The sequence below is a fragment of the Phyllobates terribilis genome, unplaced genomic scaffold, assembly GCF_046119375.1.
Source record: "Phyllobates terribilis strain yellow unplaced genomic scaffold, ASM4611937v1 Scaffold_1__5_contigs__length_1240528914, whole genome shotgun sequence".
In the NCBI taxonomy this organism is placed as follows: domain Eukaryota; kingdom Metazoa; phylum Chordata; class Amphibia; order Anura; family Dendrobatidae; genus Phyllobates; species Phyllobates terribilis.
Genome location: NW_027362761.1, coordinates 1,114,357,862 through 1,114,381,561, shown reverse-complemented (window position 1 = coordinate 1,114,381,561; position 23,700 = coordinate 1,114,357,862). Strand labels below are relative to the sequence as shown.

The following is a 23,700-nucleotide window of genomic DNA, read 5'->3' as shown; positions in this document are numbered from 1 at the left end:
GCTCTGATTGTGTGAGAACGGCTGCACCCAGTAATCTAAGTGATACATCGTTGGATTCAGCTTCTCTTTGCCTACATCAGGCTGCTCTCAGATGAGGTAGCAACAACCTGGTGACAGATTCCCTTTAAGACAGATGTGCTCATTATCAGCAAAGAAGCTGGAAAATGACAATAAAATGTGGCCAATTGTTTTAAGGGTGATTGTTACTTATAGTCCTTTTTTTTAAAATTAATGAAGCTGATTGCATTACAAAAATAATTGCTGCCACACAACCTTTTTGTTGTCTTTTTTTTTGTAGGCCAGAACAGAAAACACAATTTAGTTATGAAAGCGACCAAACGCAACTGAAATCAATGCAATATACTAAACCACGAGGTCAAATAAGGCATTCGTAGTGTGACTGTAGGCTAATACATCAGTAAATATCTGTGAGCGAGGAACCTGTGCCTCTAATTATCTCACAATGTGTTTGTGACTTTCATATTAATGGCCAATCTTATTAGATCTGCTCACATGCTTTATTAGCTGCATACAAATCAAGCTTCTGCTTCTAAATGTTCTTTTGAAAGTCCTCATGTTTCCCTTTTATTTCCCTAGGTGCTGCTCTGCTTCTCCAGGGACACCTCTGTACTAGAACACTTTGCCTACAACAGTGCTTCTCCTCCAAAGTCTTACATTCGAGGTAAAATGCTTCTTCTTCACCATACATTACAGAAAATACTTTCCAATTTTTCCCTGCTGAATACTAAGAAATACTACATTTTATATAGTAAATAAGAATAGTTAGGGATTGTCACACCTGGTAAACAATTGTGACAAAATATTGGCACTGTCACTTTGCAGCGCTGGGGTCCTGAGTTTAAATCCCACCAAGGACAACATCTGCAAGGAGTTTGTATGTTCTCCCTGTGTTTCTGTGGATTTCCTCCCACACTCCAAAGACATACTGATAGGGAATTTATAAGCCCCAATGGGGACAGCGATGATGATGTCTGTACAGTGCTGGGGAATTAATGGCGCTAAATCAGCGAGTAAATTAAAGTTACAACACAAAATGCGTGTGTGTCATGCAAAATATTGTAGGACTGCGTTTTTGAGAGCACATTAAACTGGCCACTCTCTTTTCAACGAACATTGCTTAAGTCACTACATATAAAGACACTTTGCACTAGATCTTATAACGTGACATTTTTTACCTCCCTAAATGATCATTCATTCACTCAGACATACTGAACGCTAGATAGAGGCGGAGAGACACACAATGGTGCTGCTGCTTCCTAGTAAGTGTTTTATCTCACCCAAGAGCTAACTTAACAGCTACACTGCTTGTTACTGTCATATAATATCCATCATACAGCGGCATCAGAATATATGCTACATAGAAATAGAGGAAAAAATAGCCTAGAGTCGGTCCTATAAGTATATGGGAGTATACATGAATCACATATATGTTCAAATAAAATTTATTCTTTGAAAAACACAAAAACGGTTAAAAGGAATCGGACTGCAGAGATTGACAAGAATAGAAATATGGGAGCAGGATCTCCTCTTCTCTTTGTGTGCAATGTATGGGAGACATCATAGCAACTGACAACGAGAGAAGAAGGGCAAACTAATACAGTACCCGTCTCATACAATGGCCACAAATAGCATTTTTCCTTATATAAAAGCAAGGCTAATTCTGAAGTCATTTAAAACTAGACTTACACTTTAACAGAATCAGTAAGATCAATTCCTCCCACCAAATCGCATATATGGGCATGCAGGTCTGTTATCTCTAAATCTATTGTCACCTTTTATATATTCTACCTGTTGCTGCATTACTGAGAAATCAGCATTTTAGCCCATATGCAAATGAGGTGTTAAGTAGTGTTGAGCTAATTTGTTTGGCATTTCAAATTCGGGTTCAAATTCGCTCATCTCTAGTGTTAAGTGCTTCGGTTGTGGTGTAGCAATTCCCGAGCCTCTGCCTCCTGAGGTTGTCGCCTGCCCAGCGTCAGCTACTTTTACTTGATTGATGGCTCACTGTGACATCAGAGGCCAGGCAAGGAAAAATGTATATAATTTCCAGATTGTCACCCCTGTGCATGGCCCGAGTCTGGGACTACAGCTAAGCCTCATCCACTTGAACAGAGTTGAGCTGCAACAGCAGAAAGAACCAATGGACAGATCAGCCATGCACCCCTTTAAATGATTAAAGTGGCATATAGTTGGGATTTCTTTAATAATAATAATCTTTTTATTTATATAGCGCCAACATATTCTGCAGCGCTTTACAATTCAGACTATTTACAGACATTATCATCGCTGTCCCCATTGGCACTCACAATCTAAATTCCCTATTAGTATGTCTTTGGAGTGTGGAAGAACCCGGAGGAAACCCACGCAAACATGGGGAGAACATACAAACTCCTTGCAGATGTCGTCCTTGGTGGGATTTGAACCCAGGACCCCAGTGCTGCAAGGCTGAAGCAGTGCTAACCACTGAGCCACCGTGCTAGTTTCTTTGTCAGACCTTTCTCAGTTAGTAAACATTAGCACATAATTTGTACACACTCTTGTTTCTGCTCTTTCCGTCCGCTCTTAACATATCCGCTTCCTTCTTTTTTTCAGGAAAGCTGGGCCTGGAAGAGTTTGCCGTCTTCTATCCACCGAATGGTACGTTGTGCTTTGTCTCCCTCTAGTGATGAACTGGGCGATTGCACAAGTAATAGAAACTCAGGATTATTATAGCAAAAACTGTACAAAAGATAGTTTTTGTAAATACACAGCAATGGTGACATTTAGCACATAATTTCTCATCTTTATCATCTTAATTACGCACTGTTTCCCCATGATTACTGTTTAACATTGTGTTGTTGCCATCTGCATATAATGTATGGTGAGGAAAAGAAGGATGCAGCATGTTGAATTTCCCGACAGATGATTTTCTTGCTCTTCTGAGTATAAGCCAACACCACAGGAGTCTGAATCTGGCAACAGCTGTCTCATAGAGAGCACTCATGTACGCGTGACTTTGGAGAGAGGGGCTTAAATGGCCCCTTTTTTTAGTCTATACTATAAAAGTATGATGCCTTAAAATGGTGAAGATCTAACTGGTCAGCCAAAATCTCCCCTAGATCTCCCATAGACATGCACAATTGTTATGTACAAGCATTCATGTGTTCCTCATGGGGAGAGGAGAGTAAGCAGCCATTCTGCTGATCGGTGCAGGTCCAGAGCAGTCGGACTCCTGACGGTCAGCAATTCATCACTTATCCGGCGCATTACTGGACACAGTTTGTATGGGGCTCCTTAGTGTTCAGACTGCCATCAGTATTGGCTGTTACAATAACTGTTTTTAGTAGCTTATCCCAAGCATAGATCATCCATACTTTAGGAATGATCAGATGAATTGGGGGCGGCGGTGTCCTTCTCATTGTGACAGTGACAGCTCAGACAGCTTTTTTTATTTTTTTTATTAACGTCCATTACAAATACAAATCTCGAGAGGGGCTTGCGCTCCAGTTTTCACATGTAGAAAGCTTGACAGTGCAGCACGTGTGCTCCGGTCCGTCTGCAGTTCGCTGTACAGCCGAGTGACTGGTATGGCTACTGTGCATAATCACGACAATCACTTGAAACACCGAGAGCCAAACGAATCCCTAGGAGAAAGGGATTGCCGGCCCTTCTCATCACCATTTTCATATGGCAAGGCCACTGGCCACAGTCGCGGATATTTGGCTACATGGGGACGTTACTCCTTTAGAATGAAAGTGATGAAGTCACACATTCAGACCTGTCAGCATTGCCATCACTCACCCCATCTACAGTGTGCGGAGGAGATGCATGTTATACCTACAGTATACTGTTCTCAGGGTTCTCTGTTGTTTTTTAGGTGTCATCCCTTTCCATGGGTTCTCTATGTACGGTAAGTGTATCACTGAGCTTGTGACTATATGTGACAATGTGCTCAGGTCATTCTGTCACGGGACAACTTAAACCGGGATTATGGATTTTTCTTGCTAATCAACCAGTATACTGTGATGTTCTGTTTGAGGAAGCAGGAAATCCTTCCATCTCCTCCGAGTGACAATCCTGAGGAGAACCGTCACTTTGCAGATGGTTTTTCTTTCTATTACTCTTACGCAGGTCTGCCACCAAGTATGGCAAAATACTGTATATGGAGAAACTAACACATACATCTCATACTCTGGCCGGCAGGGTGATTATATTTGACCCACGAGACCAAAACCACCACCCCTATGGGGGGCCCATTATTCCGTATGGAGGACTATGTGGGGCCATTATTCTGTATGGAGGACTATGTGGGGCCCATTATTCTGTATGGAGGACTGTGTGGGGCCCATTATTCTGTATGGAGGACTGTGGGGGGCCCATTATTCTGTATGGAGGATTATGTGGGGCCCATTATTCTGTATGGAGGATTATGTGGGGCCCATTATTCTGTATGGAGGACTATGTGGGCCCATTATACTGTATGGAGGACTATGTGGGGTCATTATTCTATATGGAGGACTATGTCGGGCCATTATTCTATATGGAGGACTATGTGGGCCCATTATACTGTATGGAGGACTATGTGGGGCCCATTATACTGTATGGAGGACTATGTGGGGCCCATTATACTGTATGGAGGACTATGTGGGGCCCATTATACTGTATGGAGGACTGTGGGGGGGGGGGCATTATTCTGTATGGAGGACTATGTGGAGCCCATTATTCTGCATGGAGGACTATGTGGGGCCCATTATACTGTATGGAGGACTATGTGGGGCCCATTATTTTGTATGGAGGACTGTGGGGGCCCATTATTCTATATGGAGGACTATGTGGGCCCATTATTCTATATGGAGGACTATGTGGGCCCATTATTCTATATGGAGGACTATGTGGGCCCATTATTCTATATGGAGGACTATGTGGGCCCATTATACTGTATGGAGGACTATGTGGGGCCCATTATACTGTATGGAGGACTGTGGGGGGGCCCATTATTCTGTATGGAGGACTATGTGGAGCTATTATTCTGTATGGAGGACTATGTGGAGCCCAATATTCTGTATGGAGCACTATGTGGGGCCCATTATACTGTATGGAGGACTGTGTGGGGCCCATTATACTATATGGAAGACTATGTGGGGCCCATTATACTGTACGGAGGACTGTGTGGGGCCCATTATCCTGTATGGAGGACTGTGTGGGGCCCATTATTCTGTATGGAGGACTGTGTGGGGCCCATTATTCTGTATGGAGGACTGTGTGGGGCCCATTATTCTGTATGGAGGACTGTGTGGGGCCCATTATACTGTATGGAGGACTGTGTGGGGCCCATTATACTGTATGGAGGACTATGTGGAGCCATTATTCTGTATGGAGGACTGTGTGGGGCCCATTATTCTGTATGGAGGGCTGTGTGGGGCCCATTATTCTGTATGGAGGGCTGTGTGGGGCCCATTATACTGTATGGAGGAGTATGTGGGGCCATTATACTGTATGGAGGACAATGTGGTGCCCATTATTCTATATGGAGGACTATGTGGGCCCATTATACTGTATGGAGGACTATGTGAGTCCTATTATACTATATGGAGGACTATGTGGGGCCATTATTCGGTGTGGAGGACTATGTGGGGCCCATTATTTTGTATGGAGGACTGTGGGGGGCCCATTATTCTGTATGGAGGACTAGGTGGAGCTATTATTCTGTATGGAGGACTATGTGGAGCCCATTATTCTGTATGGAGGACTATGTGGGGCCATTATTCTGTATGGAGCACTATGTGGGGCCCATTATACTGTATGGAGGAGTGTGTGGGGCCCATTATAGTGTATGAAGGACTGTGTGGTGCCCATTATACTATATGGAGGACTATGTGGGGCCCATTCTGTATAGAGGACTGTGGGGGGCCCATTATTCTGTATAGAGGACTGTGTGGGGCCCATTATTCTGTATGGAGGACTGTGTTGGGCTCATTATACTGTATGGAGGACTATGTGGGGCCCATTATACTGTATGGAGGACTATGTGGGGCCCATTATACTGTATGGAGGACTATGTGGGGCCCATTATACTGTATGGAGGACTATGTGGGGCCATTATTCTGTATGGAGGACTGTGTGGGGCCCATTATTCTGTATGGAGGACTGTGTGGGGCCCATTATTCTGTATGGAGGACTGTGTGGGGCCCATTATTCTGTATGGAGGACTGTGTGGGGCCCATTATTCTGTATGGGGGACTGTGTGGGGCCCATTATTCTGTATGGGGGACTGTGTGGGGCCCATTATTCTGTATGGGGGACTCTGTGGGGCCCATTATTCTGTATGGAGGGCTATGTGGGGCCCATTATACTGTATGGAGGAGTATGTGGGGCCATTATACTGTATGGAGGACAATGTGGTGCCCATTATTCTATATGGAGGACTATGTGGGCCCATTATACTGTATGGAGGACTATGTGGGGCCCATTATACTATATGGAGGACTATGTGGGGTCCATTATACTGTATGGAGGACTATGTGGAGCTATTATTCTGAATGGAGGACTATGTGGAGCCAATATTCTGCGTGGAGGACTATGTGGGGCCCATTATACTGTATGGAGGACTGTGGGGGGCCCATTATTCTGTATGGAGGACTAGGTGGAGCTATTATTCTGTATGGAGGACTATGTGGAGCCCATTATTCTGTTTGGAGGACTATGTGGAGCCCATTATTCTGTATGGAGGACTATGTGGGGCCATTATTCTGTATGGAGGACTATGTGAGGCCTATTATACTATATGGAGGACTATGTGGGGCCCATTATTCTGTATGGAGGACTATGTGGGGCCATTATTCTGTGTGGAGGACTATGTGGGAACCATTATTTTGTATGGAGGACTGTGGGGGGGCCATTATTCTGTATGGAGGACTGTGTGGGGCCCATTATTCTATATGGAGGACTGTGTGGGGCCCATTATTCTATATGGAGGGCTATGTGGGGCCCATTATTCTTTATGGAGGACTATATGGGGCCCATTATTCTATATGGAGGACTATGTGGGCCCATTATACTGTATGAAGGACTATGTGGGGCCCATTATTCTGTATGAAGGACTATGTGGGGCCCATTATTCTGTATGGAGGACTATATGGGGCCCATTATTCTGTATGGAGGACTATATGGGGTCCATTATACTGTATGGAGGACTGTGGGGGGGGGGTCATTATTCTGTATGGAGGACTATGTGGAGCTATTATTCTGTATGGAGGACTATGTGGGGCCCATTATTCTGTATGGAGGACTATGTGGGGCCATTATTCTGTATGGAGGACTATGTGAGGCCTATTATACTATATGGAGGTCTATGTGGTGCCCATTATTCTGTATGGAGGACTATGTGGGGCCATTATTTTGTATGGAGGACTGTCCGGGGCCCATTATTCTATATGGAGGACTAGGTGGAGCTATTATTCTGTATGGAGGACTATGTGGAGCCCATTATTCTGTATGGAGGACTATGTGGGGCCATTATTCTGTATGGAGGACTATGTGGGGCCCATTATACTATATGGAGGACTATGTGGGGCCCATTATACTGTACGGAGGACTATGTGGGGCCCATTATTCTATATGGAGGACTGTGTGGGGCCCATTATTCTGTATGGAGGACTGTGTGGGGCCCATTATACTGTATGGAGGACTATGTGGGGCCCATTATACTGTATGGAGGACTTTGTGGGGCCCATTATACTGTATGGAGGACTATGTGGGGCCATTATTCTGTGTGGAGGACTGTGTGGGGCCTATTATTCTGTATGGAGAACTGTGTGGGGCCCATTATTCTGTATGGAGGACTATGTGGGGCCCATTATTCTGTATGGAGGACTGTGTGGGGCCCATTATTCTGTATGTAGGACTGTGTGGGGCCCATTATTCTGTATGGAGGACTGTGTGGGGCCCATTATTCTGTATGGAGGACTGTGTGGGGCCCATTATTCTGTATGGAGGACTGTGTGGGGCCCATTATTCTGTATGGAGGGCTATGTGGGGCCCATTATACTGTATGGAGTGTAATGCACACGCCCGGGCTGAGCGGCGTGTGCATGTGATTGTAGTGATTCCACTGGACCGTGCCGGAGAGTGAATGCCTGGAGGGGCGTAACTAGGTATTCACCCGATCCGACCAGGGTCGCACGACGGCATACGACGCCAGTGCACCAAGGAGGAACCGAGCAGAGGGACCAGGTGCTACTCCAGGACAGACCCCGGACACGGCTGTTGACCCACACAGGGGAATACAGGAACAGACTGGTAGGCTGGGACACAGACTGGTGGGTGTTATGCACACGCCCGGACTAACTGGCGTGTGCGGGTGTTGTGGTTCCACTGGACCATGGACCGGAGAGTGCCTGGAGGGGCGTGACTAAGTATCTGGCCTATCCGACCAAGGTGGCACGACGGCATACGACGCCAGTGCACCAGGGAGAAACCGGGCAGAGGGACCAGGTGCTACTCCAGGTCAAACTCCGGACACGGGGGTTGACCCACACTGGGATTACTGGAACAGGCAGGTTAGGCTGGCACAGACTGGTGGATGTAAGCAAACACGGCAGGTATGCAGATGGGTGGATACAGGCGAGTATGCAGGCAGGGAGGTACTGGCCGAAAGGACGGGCTGGAGCACAGAAAGGTTAAGACCCAGTACAGACTGGGTCACAGAACCGCAGATGCGGTAGACAACCACAGCAGAGAGGGAACGCCCGAAGCGGTGGGCAAGAACAGAGCAGGACGGGGCTGCAGGAGCAGCGGGCAGAAGCAGGGCAGGACAGGACTGCCGGAGCAGCGGGCAGAAGCAGGGCAGGACAGGACAGGGCTGCAGGAGCAGCGAGCACAAGCAGGGCAGGACAGGACAGGGCTGCCGGAGCAGCGGGCAGAAGCAGGGCAGGACAGGACAGGACAGGACTGCCGGAGCAGCGGGCAGAAGCAGGGCAGGACAGGACAGGACTGCCGGAGCAGCGGGCAGAAGCAGGGCAGGACAGGACAGGACAGGACTGCCGGAGCAGCGGGCAGAAGCAGGGCAGGACAGGACAGGACAGGACTGCCGGAGCAGCGGGCAGAAGCAGGGCAGGACAGGACAGGACAGGACAGGACTGCCGGAGGAGCGGGCAGAAGCAGGGCAGGACAGGACAGGACTGCCGGAGCAGCGGGCAGAAGCAGGACAGGACAGGACAGGACTGCCGGAGCAGCGGGCAGAAGCAGGGCAGGACAGGACAGGACTGCCGGAGCAGCGGGCAGAAGCAGGGTAGGACAGGACAGGACAGGACTGCCGGAGCAGCGGGCAGAAGCAGGGCAGGACAGGACAGGACTGCCGGAGCAGCGGGCAGAAGCAGGGCAGGACAGGACAGGACTGCCGGAGCAGCGGGCAGAAGCAGGGCAGGGCAGAAGCAGGGCAGGACAGGACAGGACTGCCGGAGCAGCGGGCAGAAGCAGGACAGGACAGGACAGGACTGCCGGAGCAGCGGGCAGAAGCAGGACAGGACAGGACAGGACTGCCGGAGCAGCGGGCAGAAGCAGGGCAGGACAGGACAGGACAGCCGGAGCAGCGGGCAGAAGCAGGGCAGGACAGGACAGGACTGCCGGAGCAGCGGGCAGAAGCAGGGCAGGACAGGACAGGACAGGACAGGACTGCCGGAGCAGCGGGCAGAAGCAGGGCAGGACAGGACAGGACAGGACTGCCGGAGCAGCGGGCAGAAGCAGGGCAGGGCAGGACAGGACTGCCGGAGCAGCGGGCAGAAGCAGGGCAGGACAGGACAGGACAGGACTGCCGGAGCAGCGGGCAGAAGCAGGGCAGGACAGGACAGGACAGGACTGCCGGAGCAGCGGGCAGAAGCAGGGCAGGACAGGACAGGACTGCCGGAGCAGCGGGCAGAAGCAGGGCAGGGCAGGACAGGACTGCCGGAGCAGCGGGCAGAAGCAGGGCAGGACAGGACTGCCGGAGCAGCGGGCAGAAGCAGGGCAGGACAGGACAGGACTGCCGGAGCAGCGGGCAGAAGCAGGGCAGGACAGGACAGGACAGGACTGCCGGAGCAGCGGGCAGAAGCAGGGCAGGACAGGACAGGACTGCCGGAGCAGCGGGCAGAAGCAGGGCAGGACAGGACAGGACTGCCGGAGCAGCGGGCAGAAGCAGGACAGGACAGGACAGGACTGCCGGAGCAGCGGGCAGAAGCAGGGCAGGACAGGACAGGACTGCCGGAGCAGCGGGCAGAAGCAGGGCAGGACAGGACAGGACAGGACTGCCGGAGCAGCGGGCAGAAGCAGGACAGGACAGGACAGGACAGGACTGCCGGAGCAGCGGGCAGAAGCAGGGCAGGACAGGACAGGACAGGACTGCCGGAGCAGCGGGCAGAAGCAGGGCAGGACAGGACAGGACTGCCGGAGCAGCGGGCAGAAGCAGGGCAGGGCAGGACAGGACTGCCGGAGCAGCGGGCAGAAGCAGGGCAGGACAGGACTGCCGGAGCAGCGGGCAGAAGCAGGGCAGGACAGGACAGGACAGGACTGCCGGAGCAGCGGGCAGAAGCAGGGCAGGACAGGACAGGACAGGACTGCCGGAGCAGCGGGCAGAAGCAGGGCAGGACAGGACAGGACTGCCGGAGCAGCGGGCAGAAGCAGGGCAGGACAGGACAGGACAGGACAGGACTGCCGGAGCAGCGGGCAGAAGCAGGACAGGACAGGACAGGACTGCCGGAGCAGCGGGCAGAAGCAGGACAGGACAGGACAGGACTGCCGGAGCAGCGGGCAGAAGCAGGACAGGACAGGACAGGACTGCCGGAGCAGCGGGCAGAAGCAGGGCAGGACAGGACAGGACTGCCGGAGCAGCGGGCAGAAGCAGGGCAGGACAGGACAGGACAGGACTGCCGGAGCAGCGGGCAGAAGCAGGACAGGACAGGACTGCCGGAGCAGCGGGCAGAAGCAGGGCAGGACAGGACAGGACTGCCGGAGCAGCAGCAGGGCAGGACAGGACAGGACAGGACTGCCGGAGCAGCGGGCAGAAGCAGGGCAGGACAGGACAGGACTGCCGGAGCAGCGGGCAGAAGCAGGGCAGGACAGGACAGGACTGCCGGAGCAGCGGGCAGAAGCAGGACAGGACAGGACTGCCGGAGCAGCGGGCAGAAGCAGGGCAGGGCAGGACAGGACAGGACAGGACTGCCGGAGCAGCAGCAGGGCAGGACAGGACAGGACAGGACTGCCGGAGCAGCGGGCAGAAGCAGGGCAGGACAGGACAGGACAGGACTGCCGGAGCAGCGGGCAGAAGCAGGGCAGGACAGGACAGGACTGCCGGAGCAGCGGGCAGAAGCAGGACAGGACAGGACTGCCGGAGCAGCGGGCAGAAGCAGGGCAGGGCAGGACAGGACAGGACAGGACTGCCGGAGCAGCGGGCAGAAGCAGGGCAGGGCAGGACAGGACAGGACTGCCGGAGCAGCGGGCAGAAGCAGGGCAGGACAGGACAGGACTGCCGGAGCAGCGGGCAGAAGCAGGGCAGGACAGGACAGGACTGCCGGAGCAGCGGGCAGAAGCAGGGCAGGACAGGACAGGACTGCCGGAGCAGCGGGCAGAAGCAGGGCAGGACAGGACAGGACTGCCGGAGCAGCGGGCAGAAGCAGGGCAGGACAGGACAGGACTGCCGGAGCAGCGGGCAGAAGCAGGGCAGGACAGGACTGCCGGAGCAGCGGGCAGAAGCAGGGCAGGACAGGACAGGACAGGACTGCCGGAGCAGCGGGCAGAAGCAGGACAGGACAGGACAGGACTGCCGGAGCAGCGGGCAGAAGCAGGACAGGACAGGACAGGACAGGACTGCCGGAGCAGCGGGCAGAAGCAGGACAGGACAGGACAGGACTGCCGGAGCAGCGGGCAGAAGCAGGGCAGGACAGGACAGGACAGGACTGCCGGAGCAGCGGGCAGAAGCAGGGCAGGACAGGACAGGACAGGACTGCCGGAGCAGCGGGCAGAAGCAGGGCAGGACAGGACAGGACAGGACTGCCGGAGCAGCGGGCAGAAGCAGGGCAGGACAGGACAGGACTGCCGGAGCAGCGGGCAGAAGCAGGGCAGGACAGGACAGGACAGGACTGCCGGAGCAGCGGGCAGAAGCAGGGCAGGACAGGACAGGACTGCCGGAGCAGCGGGCAGAAGCAGGGCAGGACAGGACAGGACAGGACTGCCGGAGCAGCGGGCAGAAGCAGGGCAGGACAGGACAGGACTGCCGGAGCAGCGGGCAGAAGCAGGGCAGGACAGGACAGGACAGGACTGCCGGAGCAGCGGGCAGAAGCAGGACAGGACAGGACAGGACTGCCGGAGCAGCGGGCAGAAGCAGGGCAGGACAGGACAGGACTGCCGGAGCAGCGGGCAGGACAGGACAGGACTGCCGGAGCAGCGGGCAGAAGCAGGGCAGGACAGGACTGCCGGAGCAGCGGGCAGAAGCAGGACAGGACAGGACTGCCGGAGCAGTGAGCAAAAGGGTCAGAGCGGAGCAAGGCTGCCGGAGCAGTGAGCAAAAGGGTCAGAGCGGAGCAAGGCTGCCGGAGCAGTGAGCAAGGAGTAGAGCAGGACAAGGCCGCCAGGAGCGGTGAGCAAAGGGTCAGAGCTGAGCGAGACTGCCGGAGCAGTGAGCAAGAGTAAAGCAGGACGAGACCGCCTGGAGCGGTGAGCAAGAGTGGAGCAAGACTGCCGGAGCAGTTAAGTAGCAAGTGGACCACAAACTCACAAACGGGAGTACAGAGACAACAAGCAGGAGTTAGGTACGAGTTCAGACTCTGCAGAAAAAGGAAAGGAACGGACATAGAGGCAAAACAGGTAAAGGATAGGAGAGAGTTCAGACTGGAACTGAGTGTACGGAAGAGACCGACACTGCAGCAGGATACAGGAGCGGGTCTGGGAATACGGCCCCCAGAGAGGCGGGACGAACAGGCAAGGAGCGTGTTCAGACAGGACAGACAAGATACAGGAACGGATCTAGGTAATCGGCCCCTAGAAGGCGGGAGGAACAGGCTAGGAGCGTGTTCAGACAGGCCTGGAAATACAGCCTCCAGGAAAGGCAGCAGGCAAGAGTACACAGACAGGACTCAGTTCAGACACGGGAACTGATACCGCAAGGCAGGAGACATAGACAGGACTCAGTTCAGACACGGGAACTGATACTGCAAGACAGGAGAAATAGACAGGACTCAGTTCAGACAGGAACAGATACCGCAAGGCAGGGACACAAACAGGACTCTGTTCAGACGGGAACAGATACCGCAAGGCAGAGACACAAACAGGACTCTGTTCAGACGGGAACAGATACCGCAAGGCACAGACAGGCAGATCTAGGAATACGGCCCCTAGAAGGCGAAAGAACAGGCAAGAAGCGTGTTCACAAGAACAGACCCCAGTTCAGACACAGAACTGGAAAACAGGATAGGACCTGGCATGTCAGAGACAAAAAGCCGACTGACAGGACACAATGCTCAGGCGCCATCTTGAGGAAGAAGGTGGTATAAATACCCAAAGATGGACAGCAATAGGCTGAAGGTGCAACAGGGGCGTGTCAGCAGAAGGTACAAGAAACAGGAAGTTCAGCGGGCGTCGCCCTATGCAGCCAAAACAGACAAACAGACAGCAAGGAGGGAAGCCAGAGAGACATTCTGGACTGGAGATCAAGTGCGCGCTCTTGCACAGTGGGAGATGGACCACCATGCAAGGACGCCGCCAGGTATGTTACAGTGGGTATAGGCAGGCACGACTGGTATGCAGGCAGGCGGGTATGCAGGCAGGGGGGTACAGGCAAGCACAGCTAGAGTGCAGACAGGGAGGCACTAGCAGGTAGGAACACAGGCGGGATAGGACCCAGTACACACTGGGACTCAGGAACAGAACCACAGATGTGGCAGACAAACACAGCAGAGTGAGGCCGCCCAGAGAGGTGAGCGAGAACAGGGCAGGACAAGGCCGCCTGGAGCGGTGAGCAAGAGTAGAGCAGGACAAGGCCGCCAGGAGCGGTGAGCAAAGGGTCAGAGCTGAGCGAGACTGCCGGAGCAGTGAGCAAGAGTAAAGCAGGACGAGACCGCCTGGAGCGGTGAGCAAGAGTGGAGCAAGACTGCCGGAGCAGTGAGCAAAAGGATAAGAGCGGAGCGAGACTGCCGGAGCAGTGAGCAAAAGGGTCAGAGCGGAGCAAGGCTGCCGGAGCAGCGAGCAAAGGAGTCAGAGCAGGCTAGAACCGCCGGAGCGGTGAGCAAAGGAGTAAGAGCAGGCTAGAACCGCCGGAGCGGTGAGCAAAGGAGTAAGAGCAGGCTAGAACCGCCGGAGCGGTGAGCAAAGGAGTAAGAGCAGGCTAGAACCGCCGGAGCGGTGAGCAAAGGAGTAAGAGCAGGCTAGAACCGCCGGAGCGGTGAGCAAAGGAGTAAGAGCAGGCTAGAACCGCCGGAGCGGTGAGCAAAGGAGTAAGAGCAAGCTAGAACCGCCGGAGCGGTGAGCAAAGGAGTAAGAGCAGGCTAGAACCGCCGGAGCGGTGAGCAAAGGAGTAAGAGCAGGCTAGAACCGCCGGAGCGGTGAGCAAAGGAGTAAGAGCAGGCTAGAACCGCCGGAGCGGTGAGCAAAGGAGTAAGAGCAGGCTAGAACCGCCGGAGCGGTGAGCAAAGGAGTAAGAGCAGGCTAGAACCGCCGGAGCGGTGAGCAAAGGAGTAAGAGCAGGCTAGAACCGCCGGAGCGGTGAGCAAAGGAGTAAGAGCAGGCTAGAACCGCCGGAGCGGTGAGCAAAGGAGTAAGAGCAGGCTAGAACCGCCGGAGCGGTGAGCAAAGGAGTCAGAGCTGGCAAGGCAGAGCAGGGGGGACAGGGCTCTGTTCACACGGAACAGACAGGAAGGGAAAGGCAGAGCCAGATACTCACAGAGTACTTGCAGAGAAGTAGCGAGTGGACCACAAACTCACAAACGGGAGTACAGAGACAACAAGCAGGAGTTAGGTACGAGTTCAGACTCTGCAGAAAAAGGAAGGGAACGGACATAGAGGCAAAACAGGTAAAGGATAGGAGAGCGTTCAGACTGAAACTGAGTGTACGGAGGAGACCGACACTGCAGCGGAATACAGGAGCGGGTCTGGGAATACGGCCCCCAGAGAGGCAGGACGAACAGGCAAGGAGCGTGTTCAGACAGGACAGACAAGATACAGGAGTGGGTCTAGGTAATCGGCCCCTAGAAGGCGGGAGGAACAGGCTAGGAGCGTGTTCAGACAGGTCAGACAAGATACAGGAACGGGTCTAGGTAATCGGCCCCTAGAAGGCAGGAGAAACAGGCTAGGAGCGTGTTCAGACAGGCCTGGAAATACAGCCTCCGGGATAGGCAGACAAGAGAACACAGAACGGGACCTGGCACCTTCAGAGTGCAAGCACACACTGAAAGAAACACTATGCTCAGGCAGGGATAGATGGGAGCAGCTGAGCTATATACCAGGTGACAGACAGCAATAGGCTGAGGACGCACAAGGGGTATGACCCACAGCAGGTACAAAAAGCAGGAAGTGATCGGGCGCCGCCCTTAAGCAGCAGAAACAGACACAAACAGACAGCATGGAGGGAAGCCAGAGAGACATTCTGGACTGGAGATCAAGTGCGCGCTCTTGCACAGTGGGAGATGGACCACCATGCAAGGACGCCGCCAGGTATGTTACATGGAGGAGTATGTGGGGCCATTATACTGTATGGAGGACAATGTGGTGCCCATTATTCTATATGGAGGACTATGCTGGCCCATTATACTGTATGGAGGACTATGTGGGGCCCATTATTCTGTATGGAGGACTATGTGGGGTCCATTATACTGTAAGGAGGACTGTGCTGGGGGTGCATTATTCTGTATGAAGGACTATGTGGAGCTATTATTCTGTATGGAGGACTATGTGGGGCCCATTATACTGTATGGAGGACTATGTGGGGCCCATTATTCTATATGGAGGACTATGTGGGGTCCATTATACTGTATGGAGGACTGTGGGGGTGGGCCATTATTCTGTATGGAGGACTATGTTGAGCTATTATTCTGTATGGAGGACTATGTGGAGCCCATTATTCTGCATGGAGGACTATGTGGGTCCATTATTCTGTGTGGAGGACTATGTGGGGCCCATTATACTGTATGGAGGACTATGTGGGGCCCATTATTCTGTATGGAGGACTATGTGGGGCCCATTATTCTGTGTGGAGGACTATGTGGGGCCCATTATTTTGTATGGAGGACTGTGGGGGGCCCATTATTCTGTATGGAGGACTAGGTGGCGCTATTATTCTGTATGGAGGACTATGTGGAGCCCATTATTCTGTATGGAGGACTATGTGGGGCCATTATTCTGTATGGAGCACTATGTGGGGCCCATTGTACTGTATGGACGACTGTGTGGGGCCCATTATACTGTATGAAGGACTGTGTGGGGCCCATTATACTATATGGAGGACTATGTGGGGCCCATTATTCTGTATGGAGGACTGTGTGGGGCCCATTATTCTGTATGGAGGACTGTGTGGGGCCCATTATTCTGTATGGAGGACTATGTGGGGCCCATTATACTGTATGGAGGACTGTGTGGGGCCTATTATTCTGTATGGAGGACTGTGTGGGGCCTATTATTCTGTATGGAGGACTGTGTGGGGCCCATTATTCTGTATGGAGGACTGTGTGGGACCCATTATTCTGTATGGAGGACTCTGTGGGGCCCATTATTCTGTATGGAGGGCTATGTGGGGCCCATTATACTGTATGGAGGAGTATGTGGGGCCATTATACTGTATGGAGGACAATGTGGGGCCCATTATTCTGTGTGGAGGACTATGTGGGGCCCATTATACTGTATGGAGGACTATGTGGGGCCCATTATTTTGTATGGAGGACTGTGGGGGCCCATTATTCTGTATGGAGGACTATGTGGTGCCCATTATTCTGTATGGAGGACTGTGTGGGGCCCATTATTCTGTATGGAAGACTGTGTGGGGCCCATTATACTGTATGGAGGAGTATGTGGGGCCATTATACTATATGGAGGACAATGTGGTGCCCATTATTCTGTATGGAGGACTATGTGGGCCCATTATACTGTATGGAGGACTATGTGGGGCCATTATTCTATATGGAGGACTATGTGGGCCCATTATTCTATATGGAGGACTATGTGGGCCCATTATACTGTATGGAGGACTGTGGGGGGGCCCATTATTCTGTATGGAGGATTATGTGGAGCTATTATTCTGTATGGAGGACTATGTGGAGCACATTATTCTGCATGGAGGACTATGTGGGGCCATTATTCTGTGTGGAGGACTATGTGGGGCCCATTATACTGTATGGAGGACTGTGGGGGGCCCATTATTCTGTATGGAGGACTAGGTGGAGCTATTATTCTGTATGGAGGACTATGTGGAGCCCATTATTCTGTATGGAGGACTATGTGGGGCCATTATTCTGTATGGAGCACTATGTGGAGCCCATTATACTGTATGGAGGACTGTGTGGGGCCCATTATACTATATGGAAGACTATGTGGGGCCCATTATATTGTACGTGGGACTATGTGATGCCCATTATCCTGTATGGAGGACTGTGTGGGGCCCATTATTCTGTATGGAGGACTGTGTGGGGCCCATTATTCTGTATGGAGGACTGTGTGGGGCCCATTATACTGTATGGAGGATTATGTGGGGCCCATTATACTGTATGGAGGACTATGTGGAGCCATTATTCTGTATGGAGGACTGTGTGGGGCCCATTATTCTGTATGGAGGACTGTGTGGGGCCCATTATTCTGTATGGAGGACTGTGTGGGGCCCATTATTCTGTATAGAGGGCTATGTAGGGCCCATTATACTGTATGGAGGCGTATGGGGGGCCATTATACTGTATGGAGGACAATGTGGTGCCCATTATTCTATATGGAGGACTATGTGGGCCCATTATACTGTATGGAGGACTATGTGGGGCCCATTATTCTGTATGGAGGACTATATGGGGCCATTATTCTATATGGAGGACTATGTGAGGCCTATTATACTATATGGAGGACTATGTGGGGCCATTATTCTGTGTGGAGGACTATGTGGGGCCCATTATTTTGTATGGAGGACTGTGGGGGGCCCATTATTCTGTATGGAGGACTAGGTGGAGCTATTATTCTGTATGGAGGACTATGTGGAGCCCATTATTCTGGATGGAGGACTATGTGGGGCCATTATTCTGTATGGAGGACTATGTGAGGCCTATTATACTATATGGAGGACTATGTGGGGCCCATTATTCTGTATGGAGGACTATGTGGGGCCATTATTCTGTGTGGAGGACTATGTGGGGCCCATTATTTTGTATGGAGGACTGTGGGGGGGGGCATTATTCTGTATGGAGGACTGTGTGGGGTCCATTATTCTGTATGGAGGACTGTGTGGGGCCCATTATTCTGTATGGAGGGCTATGTGGGGCCCATTATACTGTATGGAGGAGTATGTGTGGCCATTATACTGTATGGAGGACAATGTGGTGCCCATTATTCTATATGGAGGACTATGTGGGCCCATTATACTGTATGGAGGACTCTGTGGGGCCCATTATTCTGTATGGAGGACTCTGTGGGGCCCATTATTCTGTATGGAGGACTATATGGGGCCCATTATTCTATATGGAGGACTATGTGGGGTCCATTATACTGTATGGAGGACTGTGGGGGGCCCATTATTCTGTATGGAGGACTATGTGGAGCTATTATTCTGTATGGAGGACTATATGGGGCCCATTATTCTGTATGGAGGACTATGTGGGGCCATTATTCTGTATGGAGGACTATGTGAGGCCTATTATACTATATGGAGGACTATGTGGGGCCCATTATTCTGTATGGAGGACTATGTGGGGCCATTATTCTGTGTGGAGGACTATGTGGGGCCCATTATTTTGTATGGAGGACTGTCCGGGGCCCATTATTCTGTATGGAGGACTAGGTGGAGCTATTATTCTGTATGGAGGACTATGTGGAGCCCATTATTCTGTATGGAGGGCTGTGTGGGGCCCATTATTCTGTATGGAGGGCTATGTGGGGCCCATTATACTGTATGGAGGAGTATGTGGGGCCATTATACTGTATGGAGGACAATGTGGTGCCCATTATTCTATATGGAGGACTATGCTGGCCCATTATACTGTATGGAGGACTATGTGGGGCCCATTATTCTGTATGGAGGACTATGTGGGGTCCATTATACTGTAAGGAGGACTGTGGGGGGGGGCATTATTCTGTATGAAGGACTATGTGGAGCTATTATTCTGTATGGAGGACTATGTGGGGCCCATTATACTGTATGGAGGACTATATGGGGCCCATTATTCTATATGGAGGACTATGTGGGGTCCATTATACTGTATGGAGGACTGTGGGGGTGGGCCATTATTCTGTATGGAGGACTATGTGGAGCTATTATTCTGTATGGAGGACTATGTGGAGCCCATTATTCTGCGTGGAGGACTATGTGGGGCCCATTATACTGTATGGAGGACTATGTGGGGCCCATTATTCTGCGTGGAGGACTATGTGGGGCCCATTATACTGTATGTAGGACTGTGTGGGGCCCATTATAGTGTATGAAGGACTGTGTGGGGCCCATTATACTATATGGAGGACTGTGTGGGGCCCATTATATTATATGGAGGACTATGTGGGGCCCATTATACTGTACGGAGGACTATGTGGGGCCTATTATTCTGTATGGAGGACTGTGTGGGGCCCATTATTCTGTATGGAGGACTGTGTGGGGCCCATTATTCTGTATGGAGGACTGTGTGGGGCCCATTATACTGTATGGAGAACTATGTGGGCCCATTATACTGTATGGAGGACTATGTGGGGCCATTACTCTGTGTGGAGGACTGTGTTGGGCCTATTATTCTGTATGGAGGACTGTGTGGGGCCCATTATTCTGTATGGAGGAATGTGTGGGGCCCATTATTCTGTATGGAGGTCTGTGTGGGGCCCATTATTCTGTATGGAGGACTGTGTGGGGCCCATTATTCTGTATGGAGGGCTATGTGGGGCCCATTATACTGTATGGAGGAGTATGTGGGGCCATTATACTGTATGGAGGACAATGTGGTGCCCATTATTCTATATGGAGGACTATGTGGTGTCCATTATACTGTATGGAGCACTGTGGGGGGCCCATTATTCTGTATGGAGGACTATGTGGAGCTATTATTCTGTATGGAGGACTGTGTGGGGCCCATTATTCCGTATGGAGGACTATGTGAGCCCATTATTCTGTATGGAGGACTATGTGAGGCCTATTATACTATATGGAGGACTATGTGGGGCCCATTATTCTGTATGGAGGACTATGTGGGGCCATTATTCTGTGTGGAGGACTATGTGGGGCCCATTATTTTGTATGGAGGACTGTCCGGGGCCCATTATTCTGTATGGAGGACTAGGTGGAGCCCATTATTCTGTATGGAGGACTATGTGGGGCCATTATTCTGTATGGAGCACTATGTGGGGCCCATTATACTGTATGTAGGACTGTGTGGGGCCCATTATAGTGTATGCAGGACTGTGTGGGGCCCATTATACTATATGGAGGACTGTGTGGGGCCCATTATACTATACGGAGGACTATGTGGGGCCCATTATACTATACGGAGGACTATGTGGGGCCCATTATACTGTACGGAGGACTATGTGGGGCCTATTATTCTGTATGGAGGACTGTGTGGGGCCCATTATTCTGTATGGAGGACTGTGTGGGGCCCATTATTCTGTATGGTGGACTGTGTGGGGCCCATTATACTGTATGGAGGACTATGTGGGGCCCATTATACTGTATGGAGGACTATGTGGGCCCATTATACTGTATGGGGGACTATGTGGGGCCATTATTCTGTGTGGAGGACTGTGTGGGGCCTATTATTCTGTATGGAGGACTTTGTGGGTCCCATTATTCTGTATGGAGGTCTGTGTGGGGCCCATTATTCTGTATGGAGGACTGTGTGGGGCCCATTATTCTGTATGGAGGACTATGTGGGGCCCATTATACTGTATGGAGGACTGTGTGGGGCCTATTATTCTGTATGGAGGACTGTGTGGGGCCTATTATTCTGTATGGAGGACTGTGTGGGGCCCATTATTCTGTATGGAGGACTGTGTGGGACCCATTATTCTGTATGGAGGACTCTGTGGGGCCCATTATTCTGTATGGAGGGCTATGTGGGGCCCATTATACTGTATGGAGGAGTATGTGGGGCCATTATACTGTATGGAGGACAATGTGGGGCCCATTATTCTGTGTGGAGGACTATGTGGGGCCCATTATTCTGTGTGGAGGACTATGTGGGGCCCATTATACTGTATGGAGGACTATGTGGGGCCCATTATTTTGTATGGAGGACTGTGGGGGCCCATTATTCTGTATGGAGGACTATGTGGTGCCCATTATTCTGTATGGAGGACTGTGTGGGGCCCATTATTCTGTATGGAAGACTGTGTGGGGCCCATTATACTGTATGGAGGAGTATGTGGGGCCATTATACTATATGGAGGACAATGTGGTGCCCATTATTCTGTATGGAGGACTATGTGGGCCCATTATACTGTATGGAGGACTATGTGGGGCCATTATTCTATATGGAGGACTATGTGGGCCCATTATTCTATATGGAGGACTATGTGGGCCCATTATACTGTATGGAGGACTGTGGGGGGGCCCATTATTCTGTATGGAGGATTATGTGGAGCTATTATTCTGTATGGAGGACTATGTGGAGCACATTATTCTGCATGGAGGACTATGTGGGGCCATTATTCTGTGTGGAGGACTATGTGGGGCCCATTATACTGTATGGAGGACTGTGGGGGGCCCATTATTCTGTATGGAGGACTAGGTGGAGCTATTATTCTGTATGGAGGACTATGTGGAGCCCATTATTCTGTATGGAGGACTATGTGGGGCCATTATTCTGTATGGAGCACTATGTGGAGCCCATTATACTGTATGGAGGACTGTGTGGGGCCCATTATACTATATGGAAGACTATGTGGGGCCCATTATATTGTACGTGGGACTATGTGATGCCCATTATCCTGTATGGAGGACTGTGTGGGGCCCATTATTCTGTATGGAGGACTGTGTGGGGCCCATTATTCTGTATGGAGGACTGTGTGGGGCCCATTATACTGTATGGAGGATTATGTGGGGCCCATTATACTGTATGGAGGACTATGTGGAGCCATTATTCTGTATGGAGGACTGTGTGGGGCCCATTATTCTGTATGGAGGACTGTGTGGGGCCCATTATTCTGTATGGAGGACTGTGTGGGGCCCATTATTCTGTATAGAGGGCTATGTAGGGCCCATTATACTGTATGGAGGCGTATGGGGGGCCATTATACTGTATGGAGGACAATGTGGTGCCCATTATTCTATATGGAGGACTATGTGGGCCCATTATACTGTATGGAGGACTATGTGGGGCCCATTATTCTGTATGGAGGACTATATGGGGCCATTATTCTATATGGAGGACTATGTGAGGCCTATTATACTATATGGAGGACTATGTGGGGCCATTATTCTGTGTGGAGGACTATGTGGGGCCCATTATTTTGTATGGAGGACTGTGGGGGGCCCATTATTCTGTATGGAGGACTAGGTGGAGCTATTATTCTGTATGGAGGACTATGTGGAGCCCATTATTCTGGATGGAGGACTATGTGGGGCCATTATTCTGTATGGAGGACTATGTGAGGCCTATTATACTATATGGAGGACTATGTGGGGCCCATTATTCTGTATGGAGGACTATGTGGGGCCATTATTCTGTGTGGAGGACTATGTGGGGCCCATTATTTTGTATGGAGGACTGTGGGGGGGGGCATTATTCTGTATGGAGGACTGTGTGGGGTCCATTATTCTGTATGGAGGACTGTGTGGGGTCCATTATTCTGTATGGAGGACTGTGTGGGGCCCATTATTCTGTATGGAGGGCTATGTGGGGCCCATTATACTGTATGGAGGAGTATGTGTGGCCATTATACTGTATGGAGGACAATGTGGTGCCCATTATTCTATATGGAGGACTATGTGGGCCCATTATACTGTATGGAGGACTCTGTGGGGCCCATTATTCTGTATGGAGGACTCTGTGGGGCCCATTATTCTGTATGGAGGACTATATGGGGCCCATTATTCTATATGGAGGACTATGTGGGGTCCATTATACTGTATGGAGGACTGTGGGGGGCCCATTATTCTGTATGGAGGACTATGTGGAGCTATTATTCTGTATGGAGGACTATATGGGGCCCATTATTCTGTATGGAGGACTATGTGGGGCCATTATTCTGTATGGAGGACTATGTGAGGCCTATTATACTATATGGAGGACTATGTGGGGCCCATTATTCTGTATGGAGGACTATGTGGGGCCATTATTCTGTGTGGAGGACTATGTGGGGCCCATTATTTTGTATGGAGGACTGTCCGGGGCCCATTATTCTGTATGGAGGACTAGGTGGAGCTATTATTCTGTATGGAGGACTATGTGGAGCCCATTATTCTGTATGGAGGGCTGTGTGGGGCCCATTATTCTGTATGGAGGGCTATGTGGGGCCCATTATACTGTATGGAGGAGTATGTGGGGCCATTATACTGTATGGAGGACAATGTGG

The 23,700-nt window shown here is 51.5% G+C and overlaps 1 protein-coding gene across 4 annotated transcripts in view; it reads left to right on the top strand.

The window, feature by feature from the left end:
- TBC1D19 (TBC1 domain family member 19) overlaps positions 1-23,700 on the top strand; it is a 316,278-nt gene that overhangs the window by 223,488 nt on the left and 69,090 nt on the right. For all 4 annotated transcript variants that reach the window (XM_073646430.1, XM_073646409.1, XM_073646399.1 and 1 more), the window contains 3 exons: positions 598-682; positions 2,614-2,658; positions 3,878-3,910. In XM_073646430.1, the coding sequence (XP_073502531.1) occupies positions 598-682; positions 2,614-2,658; positions 3,878-3,910 (163 nt within the window). The remainder of the gene's footprint in view (positions 1-597; positions 683-2,613; positions 2,659-3,877; positions 3,911-23,700) is intronic.